Here is a 12,892-nt window from a genome sequence, read left to right on the forward strand (position 1 = left end):
CAGAATGTTCTTAGAATTAAGAACACGTAGAAGTTCTGTTTAGGTGGTCACGCTAATTGGGGGTTCAGAGGAGAGTTTCCTGGTCTGAAGCAGGCATTTTGCCTGTTTTGGCTGCAGAGTTGGCAGCGGCACTGTGCTGTAGTGGGGAAGACGTGGGCCCCGGGTTCCGGTTCTCAGGGCCACTTACCTTGGGCAAGCCGTTTGATTTGCCTGAGCCCCAGATTCCTTTTTCTGGAAGTTGGAGAAGAAAGCAGTACTTTCTTCATAAGGCTGTTATAAGGATTCAATGAGTTAATAGGTATAAAGGATTTTGCACGGTGTGGGCACCATAATAAACAATTAATAAATGTAAACTGTCATCATCATCATCATCATCATCATCATTAATTGCATTTCTGTGCCTTGTTCCTACACGCCAGGAGAGCTATAGGCTCTTTTCTTCAGAATCACCTGGATCGTTTGTGTACTGGTACAATGGCACTAAACCCAGCATCAAGCATAGCCTTGTTAATCATTTTTTTAGTTGCCACATCTTAAGATCAAGACCCAATATATTTATTTTGGATAAAATGCAATCTTATCTATTTCAAGGTTTTGATATAGATGGTTATTTCATTTAACAGAAGGTTAAAAATGACATTTTGAAATTCTAGGATAAGTTATCAAAATTTCTAAAAATGTTCTTTAAGAATCAAAGTCTTATTTGCCACCTACGTGAGGTTTAGCTGAAGTTGTTTTGTTATGATGTTCAGATTTGCAGGTGTTGGCCGCAAGTCGCGGCAGGGACCTCCACCTGCAATGATGTTCATTTGGAGAGAACTGGCAACATTAAGGTAACTTTGATCAAAAGTAGAAAATGTTTGCATGTTCTTGTGAAAACAAATTATCTGAAATACTTTATCATATGCAGAAAGGGGAAATGTGATTTTTAACGAACTAAGGCGGTTGATGTGTTAATAAAAAGCGAAGGTGTGACGGTTCAGTCAATGGAAATAAAATTCTCAGTCTTGCACTCAGTCCTTGGGAAAAGCGATTTCTGGCTCTTACTTGACCTCTTCTTTTTTCAAGACCTTGGACTAAAATAAAATGCATTGACAATGATGACAGAATGTTTTGATTATACTTTTGCTTTCAGTAACAAGGTAAATGCATTCTAGCAACTTAAAAACATCCTATAATTCAGAAAATGCTACCACTGTGGCTTCTCAGAATCACTCTGTGTGTGTGTGCGTGTGTGTGTGTGTGTGTGTGTGTGTGAAAGATTAAAAAGAACACCATGTAGAAATATCTCTGCCCTGATAAGAACTCTGGGGACAGGGAGCAAACTTAAATAGGGGGAAATTAAGACATATTCTACTTGTTAATGAAGTGTGTGTTTTACTCCTATTTTTCTGTGTTCTAAGCTAAATTAATCCACTGGCTTGATTTCTCTTTTTCAAGAGGAAAAAAATATGCATTTGTGAAGCACAGGAGAGCCTACTGGCTTGAGAGAAAAGGAGGGGTCTTCACCTGGTTACCTGAGTGAATGGGTCACTTGACATCTGTTTTTCTCCCTAGGGATGGCCCAGGTTCATAGAGGTGAGTGAGCTTTTGGATTATCAGTTAGTTAGCCTGTGGGTCAGGCTGCCGAGCCCCGAGCCATCGAGGATGGTCCTCGGTTTGTTCCAGGGTGACCATTCTCGCCCTGCCTTGTGGGAGGAGGGGAGCGAGGTCGACAAGGGAGACAGGACGATGTGTGCCATAAAGCCATAAGAGTGTAAACGTGCAGGCTTGGATCCCCTGTCCCCGAGCCTGCTCCGTGCGCTTGCGGAGGACCATTATGTCACATTCAGGGCGTGGCATCTCCTGACTGAGCAACAGGAATTGTTGGAGAGAAAAAGTACCCATGTCCCGGGAGGATGGTTGTGACTACGCGCCATGCAGTCATCAAACTGAGGATGATCTTGGCTTCTCTGTAAGGAAGCCGTCATCTTCACAGCCGACTGTGAAACGCTCAAATCGCTCATCATGGTGGGTAAGACGAGTGCCTGGCGCAGGCAGTGAGCAGGCGCTTCTGGCTTTATAGACTCACTCACCTAACAGGAGGTGTATGGGGGGAGCCCAAAGGGCCAGGCAAAAATGTGAACTTGCACAAAGACAAGACTCAGCATCAGCAACAGTCGACACAACATAGAAACCAGAGAAAAGCTATTGTCCAGCAGTTTTAACCACCAATACCCATTTATTTTAATGGAAAAAAAAATCTCTGCATTCTATATGCTCTAAAAAGATTTACTATTGAAACAAATACAATATATGGAACTCTATCTGCATAATTTTACTACAATAAAGACAACATATGACTTCTACTTCCTACAGAAGGCGAACTGAAAAGCACAGATGCCAACAGAGATTGCATAAGAAAGCGTGTGTGTGCGCATGTGTGTGCGTGGTTAAAACCTTTAGTAAGCAACAGCATTAAAATATGCTAAGACACTTACCTTACCCTAGTTTGTGGCGAGCTCTAAAGAAAGCCACAGGCTGTCACTAGTTTAATCTGATAGAAAAATTTGGTGTGAGCTTTGATGGTTCATTTAGTTTATCAACAAGAAGATAATCTTAGTACAAGCACTAACTTTCCTCTTACTTTGACATGCTCACAGAATAAAAATCAATTACTTTTTATACATAATGAACACCTTTTATTTTTAGGTTTGCAAACAACTGTAGTCGATTCACACAAAAGGGTACTACCTGTATTTACTCTATTTTATGCATGTATATGAAACAAACGGTATGTATGTGCCTAAGTGTATGTCTATACATGTGGGCATATATATGTATACACACTGTACCTGTCAACCTCTTCATATGCACGTGTGACCTCCGTGATGACACTTGTTATTGTAAATAGGAGGGAGAGAGTCTCTACCATGATCCACGTCCCCATGGGAACTAAATCCACAGCAGGGCTGCGGACTTTGGACACATACAAATGCAGACAGATGCCCATGAGAGAATATTGCAGCCCTTTTCTCAGCATTTGATGGTAAAATTTCCCCCTCTGCTCCTCACCACTTTCGCTCCGGATCACGGCATATGGTGGCAGTGAAACTGGGTATAGTCCTCAGACTAAAGAGAAAGGACCTTGCTCTCTGCCCTCCCTCTCTGCGCTGCTGCCTGACAGTCGTGGCAGCGTCCAGACTGAATGGGGTGTTGGAGAAGCATCCGGTCTGCGGTCTGTGCTTGCCGCTGGGGCCCTGGGCGAGTCAGCTGCCACGGCTCTGTCCCTTCTTGTTTAGCCTCCCAAGGAAGAGTGACACATCAAAACTAGGCTTCTCCTGTCTAGTCTCTCTCTATACATACTGGGTATATACACATACAGATACTCATACATATACAAATACTAACCCACAGACAATGCTGGATGGGGGAGTGCTGACTAGCAACATGGCAACACGTCAGAAAAAGTAGTCATTGTTCCTGCTCCCAGAAGGTCAAGTTATATGCCATGATCTTTAAACATTCAGGGGAAATTCAGAGGATTCCACTAATTAAAGGAGAAAGGAAGATGCTGTCAAAATGGTGAAGTACAGACTAAGTGAAATTGCAAAGAAAGTGAAAATCTGGAGCAATTGAGGCCTAGTTGTGAAGTTCGAGAGCTGTAAACGGCAATCTTCAGATTTGGATTTTTTTCTTTTTCCTGTTGCTATGGAAACTTGGTAGTCAAGCTTCAGATGTCAGGAGTTCTCACAGACCTGAATGGCAAAGATGCAGAGTTTAAGTCAAGGAATATTGCAACTAGATTGAAAACAGTGTAGCTGAACACTAGACACATGACCGATAGGCTGTAATAAATGCATTTCTAAACATCGTACGACCTTGGAAAAAAAATTCTTAAGTATAATATTTGACGAGAGAATGGTTTATATCTTAAAAAGCTGGACTTCTCCAAAAATGCTCGATGCCAATCATCTCAGAGCACCAGTGGCTATTTCCTCTGCTACCATTGAGCCCCATCGCTTGCACACGAGCCCAGAGTGTGGCTATTTTATGAGCAAGCTGACTTTGTAGATGAGAGAGATTGATGATTGTCCCAGATATTTTTTATAGTCATGGAAAAGAGCAAGAAACCTATTGGTGATTCTTCAGAACTGGTGTATTAGTTTCCTCAGGCTGCTGTAACAAATGGCCACAAACTTAGCAGCTTAAACAGTTCAAATTTATTCTCTTACAGTTCTGGATGCCACAAGTCCAAAATGGGTCTTATGGGGCTAAAATCAAGGTGTTGGCAGAGCTGTGTTCCTTTTGGACGCTTTTGGGGAAATAGCCACTTCCTTGCCTTTTCCAGCTTCCCGAGCTGCCTGTATTTGGCTCATGGCCACATCAGCATCCTCGCGGCCTGAACTGTTTTATCAAAGTTTACTGAAGCTGCCAAAGTTAGAGTTATCCTCTAGGTTACACTCTCGTCCGGGGTCTTCAGTCTGCCTGGTAGTACGAGAGGAGATAGCTCAGTCTCTGACATTTTTGCTTAATGATTATTATATCTTGAATTTGTACAGTGAACTGGTACCACCAAATCTTTTGTTAATATCAAAGAAATAAAAATGTGGAAAGGTCAACCTACAATGTAATGTAAATGCAGCTCATTCTGGAATGAACTGATTGCTGGAACTATAATGGGTTACTCTGCAGAGCTTGGGCCTTTTCATTTAAAACCTATTGAGGGGAAGATCAGTACCTAAAACTCACCCACCTACTCTGCATTCTCTTGATTTTAGAGGTTGAATCTGTCGTTTATCTGTTTGGAAAATTTAAAGCAGAATCTCTAAATTGTATACAAGGTCTTTGTAATGTGACTCAAGTACAAACAAGGTGATATTAAGAAGGTTAAGGATTAAATCTGTTTTAACAGAAAGGGCCATGGAAATTAACAAGTTAATTTAGGTACAATTTTTGGTTGTTATATGCTATGCTAGGGATCTTTCTATTGCTGGACAAGTGAATTCCTTTGCAGTGAGGAGTCTTCTGAACTCATGTAACCCCTTCATTTCACTCGAAGGTTTCATTGCCTTTGCTACCATTGTCTTACACTCTTCGGTTACGTGGCTGCAGTAAATTATATCCTGAAGATTTGCTCACATTTGAAGAAAGATATAAAAAGAACATATTAAACGGCACCACTAAGTTTATTCAAAAATTCTTTCCATTGAGGTACCAAGAACTTAAAATAATAACGTTGTTCATTGAGAAAAACAAAAAACTTTTGGTTGAGTAACACCCACTAAATTAGAAAGTCGCCAATCTCTGTTTTAAGTCAGTTTTAGAATATAACATAAATGATTCTACTTTCAAGAACTGTTATGTTGATTGCATGAGATCATCTATTTAATTTATGTAGAGCTCTTAGCTCCACATGCTCATGGAACATACAAAGTCCATGGAGTTGAGCCTCTTTAAGGGACCACAGCGCCTCTGCAAAGCACGAGTTGGGGCCACCCCCAGACAGGGGACCGCCTGCTCTACCTGGGTTTGGTGCTTCTCCCCACCCTGTCTCTGCTCATAACACATTTCACAATAAAGAAAAACAAGACAATGATACGCTCAACAACATGGATTGTATGGTGCCACTTATAGAAAATTCCAGAAAAGACAAGACTATAATTAAAGAAGACAGATCAATGAGGGTCTGGATTGGGGGAGGAGATCAATAACAAAGGGGTGCAAGGAGACTTTTTTGACTGTGATGTGAACAATTGTGCAGAGTTACCAAAACTCATCAAAGTTTACAACTTAAAATGGGTGAATTTTATGGAATGCAAATAATACTGGAGTAAAAGGCACTAGGTTTAAACACACACACACACACACACACACACACACACACACACACACACGAGGATGTTTTTTGTTCATCTTAATCACCTCCTCAAACTTCTTTCTTGTGATTCAGGTTACCGTTCAATGCCCCCTCCTCCCAATGTACAGACATTTAATTTTGGTTCTCGTTTATATGGTTCATCGAATCTGTCCTTTTATATTCTTGCCACTGTTAATTAATTAAGCCTAAGATAATGTATAAAAAGGCTTTAGGACAATATTCTTCCTTGACCTTGACCACATCACACCTCATAGAGCCTCCCACAAACCCAAAGACACAGCCTGATGGAGACATCGCTTGCCTAGGATCTTGGGGGGGTGTCGGGGGGGAGAATTATGCATCCCCTCAAGGCCATCAATGTGGAATTTAAACAACAAAATTGGCAGTAAAGATAATTTCATTTACATTTTTTATTACTTTCAATGTCACTAGTTTTATTCTTTATTTTTAGATGTCAAAGAGGGAAGTGCAGGTCTCTCGGTTCAATTCTTGAACAGAGTTGCAATAAAGCCCTCTATGGTGTCATAAGAAACTGGAATGTTTTTATTATCTTTTTGCATCAGGGAGGCGGTCTAATGGTGAATGCTGGCTTCACTGCTTCCTCACATGGGACCTTGGGACCTCTCTGAGTTTTCTCATCTATAAAGTGGGATGAAATCACCAGGCTGATGAAGAAAATAGAGAGAAAAGCCACAGAACATCAGGGTGTTTGGTTAATACTAGTTTACCTGGATCTGAATGTTATTTGAGGGGAGGAGAAAGTTCTTTTTTTTCTCCCCATGTTGTATGATGTGATCCATGAAATTTAATGAACACTACTTTAAAGATATTGACACACCTTTTCTGTAAAGGGCCAAATATTTATGGATTTGTGGGTCATATGGTCTCTGTGACAACAATTCGACTCTGCCACTGTAGCAGAAAGCAGCCATAGACAATATGAAAATAAACGGTCATGGCCATGTTCAAATAAAACTTTATGTACAAAAACAGGAAGTGGGCCAGACCTGGCCCTCGGGCCATAGTTTGCCATCTCCTGCTTTAAAGAAACACCAAACAGATTCTACCAGATCCCAAAATTCTTTCAAGGACTATTGCTGTGCTGGAAAGATGTCTTACCCTTGCACTTCATAGTTGAGTTTCAGTGATTTTTGACCCCCTTGCCCCACCTTGTTTAATGGTTGAGGCCCATTTCCGCGTATCCTCTTGTCAGTGTGATGTTGACGGTGGCACAGGCGGGAAGGCCGCTGGCCACCGGCTTCTGTTCTCCTGGGAGCGTGTGTGGGCCATAGGTCCCCCCCACCCCATTACTTATTCACGCTGGCTCTGACCCAGTCTCTTGGGTCTTATTAGGTCCATGCCTTTTTGGTTAGGAAGAACATCTTGGACTAGGTATATAATAAAACAAGAAGTATATTTGGCAGGTGTCTCTAATGTTCAAATGGACAAAATTAAATAATCTTATGCCTTTTGTATAGAGCCAGACTGAGGTTCTTTTTGAAGTCAAACAGGTGAGTGATAACACCTGTTCTTAGGCTGTTTTTTTAAGATAGAAATACATGCCTTGTGGTGCCAAACACTGAAAGGTCAAACGAGTGCCTTTCTATCTGTGCAGCAAGCCTCAGAGCTCCTTTCTGAGGATGACCTTGGCTTTCCCTACAGGCACCCTTACCTACAGCGGGGTAACCGAGCGCTGCTCCACAGGGTGGCTCTCCATTTAGGTGAGAACAAAAAAACACATATGATCTCTCAAATATATGAGTGTTGTACGTGCACCAGTCTTTTCTCAATGATGCTATTTTGAGTATAAAGTGAGCATGAGGGCTTTAGGAGTTACTAGGCAACTCCGCCTTGGATTAGCTGTGATCTAAGAGCTCAGCAGAGAGAGGTAACGTAGACAGCCTTTGGGAAACTGCTCATTTGTTATTGATACCTACAGACCAGGGGTCTCCAAAGTAGGGGGCGCAAGGAAACCCCCTGTTTGTAAGAAAATACTGTCATGTCTATTTATATTCCTTTTGTTTTAAAACAAATAGATTGTCTTAATAATATTTAATACATAATTTGGTCATAGCAGACGTGTGTATTATTATAAAAATACTGTGTAAAAATATAGAAACACTGGGTCTATGTGCTGGAGGCTACTGTCACTTGGAATGTTGGTTCCACAGGTTGGAGGGGGCTGGGAACCTGTGTTTCAACAAATAGAGGGAGAAAGTCTCCATTTAAAAAACACACTGCAGTCTAAGTAGTGATAAGTGAGTGAGTGAGCTGTGTCCTGCAGTGCCTTGGTTCTTCAAAGGGCTGGCATCGAGAATCTGGATTTCATGTTAGACAGTGATGTGTGAGTGGTTACTCATGATCTTCTCTCTTTATGTACACATATAATTGTGCACACAGCGGCACACACATGTGATACATGTGCACACACAACACACATGTACAAGCATGCACACACGGGCACATGAATGTTTATTTCTTTATCCAGACTCTGCTATATGTGGATTCCAACTTCTAGGACGCAGTACTGGGCTTGCAGTTTTCACTTCAGAAGCTAGTGGAAGACAGATTCCAGAAGTTACTGGAATAGAGTTGGTCATAGCAGAACATTGTAAATAACTGTGATGCATCTGTTGATAGAAGAATATACACTGTGCCACGTTCATGGGATGGGATATTCTCTAGCAGTTAAAATGAATGAACTAGCACGGGGGTAAATTGTGGCTGGTGGGCCACGGTGTGTATGGCTCTCAAGCTAAGAATGGTTTTTACATTTTAAAGAGTGATAAAGAGCAAAAGAATAAAGCAAGAAAAAAAAAAGAACATGTGATGGAGACCTTATCTGGCCCACAGAACCCTAAATATTTGCTGCCTGGACCTTTATGGAAAAAAAGTCTGTTGACCCTTGACCTAGAACAACCTAGATGAATCTTGGAAAAGTAGCAGGGAGGGGAAGAAAAGCAAGATGCAGAACTTCATGCTCACATAATACAAAGTACATGAAGTTTTCTTGTCTGCACAGACTAGAACTATACATGGTGTGTGTGTGCAGTAAAAGTATAAAACAATGTTAGGACACACTCTAACTCATAAAAGCTGTTGTCTCTGGGGAGAGAGAATAGGAAGTAAAACTGAGGGGAGGAACACCTTTACCTGTAACATTTTATTTCTTGAAGTAAAAGGAAGGAAGGAGAAAGAAGGAAAAATGAATGAGACAGGGGAATATGTATTCCCTCCATCCTTTCCTCCCTCTCTCCCTCCCTCCCTCCCTCCCTTCCTTCCTTCCTCCCTTCCTTCCTTCCTCCCACCCCTTGAATGAGACCCTTCTCATTCTAAGGGCTTTCCCTCCTTAGTTCTACCCACAGGACACTGGCCCAGCACGGAGCTTTACATGCAGTAAATTTCCGATGTCGGAATGAGTGATTTCTTGTGGACCCTACTTACCATTGTCACCAAGATATAATAACTTCTGTTATTTTTTTCTAATCGTCATTTCTTGACTTCCTAATTCACAATTACATCAATAACTTTGTCAAAACTTAAATACGAAGGGCCAGAAGGCTTTTTGAATGGCACTGTATGTAAATAATTGCTAAAGTTAAAATTGGACTAGTATTCCATAAATAGGAAATATCTGATACACATATCTATTTGTTTTATGTTTACATCTATATTACTAGGCATAATAGTTCATTTGTTTAAAATAATGCTTCATTATATTATAGCCGCTACTACCAGTCAGTGAAAAAAATGTGCGGATTATACATTTATCTCTTTCCCTATGGCCCAACTGCCATACATGAATTATCATGAATGTTCTTAAAAAGGTATAGTATCTCCTTTAACCTTGAGAATGATTATTCTGCACAATGTGGAGAGAGGTGGATCCCTGGCAGACCGGTGAACGAATCTGGGCACATCTGCGTTAGCACACGTTCAGTGGCATGCGCAGGAAGTCTTCCTGTCACCTGGTCTTAGAACAGCAAAGCGTGCCTGGGCGCAACTCCTCAGGTTGCCAGGGGGATATTAAGATGCCTTTCAAGATTAATTGGAGCACTCTTATATGTAACACCATCTATTATACAGACATAAATGAAAAAGAAATGTTTCCTCTGCGACAGATTTTTGGGGGACAAAAGGCTTTGGTTAGTTTTCGTACTTATGCACACACTGGAGTTAGGCTGACTTACAAGCTAAATGGAAGAGAGAGATGAGCAGGACTGAGGTCAGGCTGAAGTGCAGGGCGCCCGCTGCGTTGCAGTCGACTTTGGAATTCTTGCAGGAACACACATGTACCCTGAGGTCTGTGATGTTCGTCATGGGTGGTTTCCCTGAATCTGTCACCATGATGGGCAGCTGGTAGTTTGCTTTGTTCAGATTTTGAAGAAGGCTTACCAGGGCGTGTGTGTCTGTGAAGACAAGGGGGACCTTCATGAGACGGGGTTAGACCTTTCCAAATGAAAGAGTGAGAGCACATGCAACAGCCATTGCATTTTGATTATAGCCACGGGAGCATTTAAATTTAGATTCATAACATCAAATAAAAATATAAATTCAGTTCAATTGCACCGGCCATATTTCAGGTATCTGGAGATCGCATGTGGCTGGTGGCTACCATGCGGGACAGCCCAGGTAGGACGTCCCCGTCTCCCAGGAGGGCTGTGGTTCAGTGTTCCTTAATCAGTTTCAAAGGGATTCGCTTTTGTGAAAATGACTGACTACCAAGAACCTCTCCCTGCAAATTTATTATGCCAATAAAGCCATCTTCACAAAGATCATATTCAATATCTAGAAAAAAATAATGTAAAAATCCACTCTCAAATGATCACATTGTACATCTTAAATATATACAATTTTTATTTGTCAATTATACATCAACAAAGCTGGAAAAAAGTGAAAAAATTATCAGAGCATTTTTATATAAGACTCCAAATTCAAATAATCAAAATAAATTCTTGGACCAAAAAAAGGATTCCGCTCACTTTCTACGTGGGCAGGACCCTGTGTGTTGTCACAGGGATGGATTCTATAGTCTTTATTGGTCCTCAGCCCACAGCCCTAGATTTGGGCGGGAAGCCACAGCACAATCCACAGCATAGAGACTGGGTCTTTATACCCACGTTTGTTGGGGATATCTGCCTCTGGGCAGCACTCAGAAGTGACCACTTTACCTGGCCACTCTTTTTAGCCTCAGGCTATTTTCTCTCTTTAATTTATTGATTAGAGAGAGAGAGAGAGGGAGAGAGTGGGGTGCAGGGGGGGGAGAGATTTCTTGTTCCACTTATTTATTTATTTATTGGTTCTTCCTGTATGTGCCCTGTCCGGGATCAATCCCACCCCTGTGGTGTATCGGGACAACCTCTAACCAACGGAGCTCCCCGCCAGGGCAGGCTGTTCTCTTTTCCATCACTCAGAGGACTAGGGATTTTTGTTTGTTTGCTTGTTCTAAGCTGCCTCTTTCTGGGTGTAGACAGTACTAAGTATTTGGAAAAGTAATTTGGGGACAAGAAAAAGAATTTAGAAGGCATCGTGTCGATTCAATAAAACCAGGGGAAAGCAGAGTGTGATGACATGAAAAAAACAGATGAATCCTCCTAATCAGAAGGCGAGGGGGCAGTAGCGGATATAAGCAAAGTAGAGAATTACCCCGGGGAAATGGTGCATTACCTCACGGAACATTCTTCAATCTCCCTCAAGCAGGGGAGAAACTCTTGAATAAGAAAGTTCCGGCTGGAGCCCTGGCCTGTGTGGCTCGGTTGGAGTGTTGTCCTGTATACCGACAGGTTGTGGGTTCCATCCCTGGTCAGGGCGCATATGGGAGGCAACTGTCGATGTTTTTCTTTGACATGACATCGATGTTTCTCTCCCACTCTCTCTCCCTCCCTTCCCCTCTCTCTAAAATCAGTGAGCATGTCCTCAGGTGAGGACAAAAAAAAGAGTTTCAGTTTGAAAGAACTGGTGATGATTATTCAAATCAGCCATACCACAAAAACTAGCAAACAGAACAGTAACCCCTCAAACAAGAGAAGGCTGTTTTAGTTAAAAATAATCGGTGTAACAAAATTCATTTTTTAAAAAGCAATAAAATAGACAAACAGGCAAATAGAATCAATAACAAGAGAAAGGCACTAATAAAATGAGAAGTGAGATAAGGCCATAACAATACATGTGAGGTTTGTAATAGAAAATTTTATGCACAATTGTGCAATACATTTTCAAAACCCAATGAAATGGGTAATTCCCCATCTCTCTCAAACATTCTTCCACTGATGTAAGAAGAGGAGATTTGACTAGGTCAATGGCAGAAGTTCATTATCGATGACGGAATGTATGTCTCAATGTGTGAGTTCTGGTTTTTGGTTTTATTTCAAGGCAGGGCAAGGTGAACCTAGCAGTGTAGTGTAAAGTGGGCAAGCTATCGTGGAGAGAGGGATACTTCATAATTCAGCACACTGGTGTTTTAGTCTTAATAAGGCAGATGATAAATGTTGGGCCAAGTTTGGAATTCCACCTGCCCACATGGAAAGATTGGTTGGAAGGTACATTGCTTACAAGTTTCATAAATGAGGGACAGGATAGATGAAAGAAGATATTCACGTTGAAAGTAAAAGCCAAGGATTTGAAAGAAAAGCCAAGGTCATTGTAAAGACTAAGTCAATGCTGAGGAGGTCTACAGCATGAAATGGAAGCTGGAGGAGTAGAGGTTAACCTTCCTAAAGATTCCTGGACTGGTGCTTCTCTTATCCTAAGTCTTTTATAAAAGCAAGTGCACCATGGGAAATCTCTCCGAAGTGTTCCTGAAGTTTAGCGTAAACACAGCTATTTGAGAGAGGAGAGACAGCAGAGCCAAGGCGTGCTTAGAGAGAAGCTGAGACCCTGGCTTTTGAAGGCTGCAGACTGGGTGGGTGTACTGAATAGAGTTGTACAGTACAGGATGTACTGTATAGGGTGGACAGTATAGAGTATACAGCATAAGGTGTATAGTACATGATATGCAGTATAGAGTATACAGTATAAGGTGTATGTTATATG

The 12,892-nt window shown here is 41.5% G+C and overlaps 1 protein-coding gene across 3 annotated transcripts in view; it reads right to left on the minus strand.

Moving 5' to 3' along the window:
• Positions 1 to 2,658: 2,658 nt before the first annotated feature.
• The window catches only part of CDH13 (cadherin 13), a 983,248-nt gene continuing 973,014 nt past the window's right edge, over positions 2,659 to 12,892 (minus strand). For all 3 annotated transcript variants that reach the window (XM_054579129.1, XM_054579128.1, XM_054579130.1), the window contains 2 exons: positions 10,051 to 10,269; positions 2,659 to 3,737 (listed from right to left, as the gene is read on the minus strand). In XM_054579129.1, the coding sequence (XP_054435104.1) occupies positions 3,730 to 3,737; positions 10,051 to 10,269 (227 nt within the window). In that variant the 3' untranslated portion in view covers positions 2,659 to 3,729. The remainder of the gene's footprint in view (positions 3,738 to 10,050; positions 10,270 to 12,892) is intronic.

This window comes from Pteronotus mesoamericanus, unplaced genomic scaffold, assembly GCF_021234165.1.
Source record: "Pteronotus mesoamericanus isolate MK-2021 breed Mesoamerican mustached bat unplaced genomic scaffold, CSHL_Meso_final contig_52, whole genome shotgun sequence".
Classification (NCBI taxonomy): domain Eukaryota; kingdom Metazoa; phylum Chordata; class Mammalia; order Chiroptera; family Mormoopidae; genus Pteronotus; species Pteronotus mesoamericanus.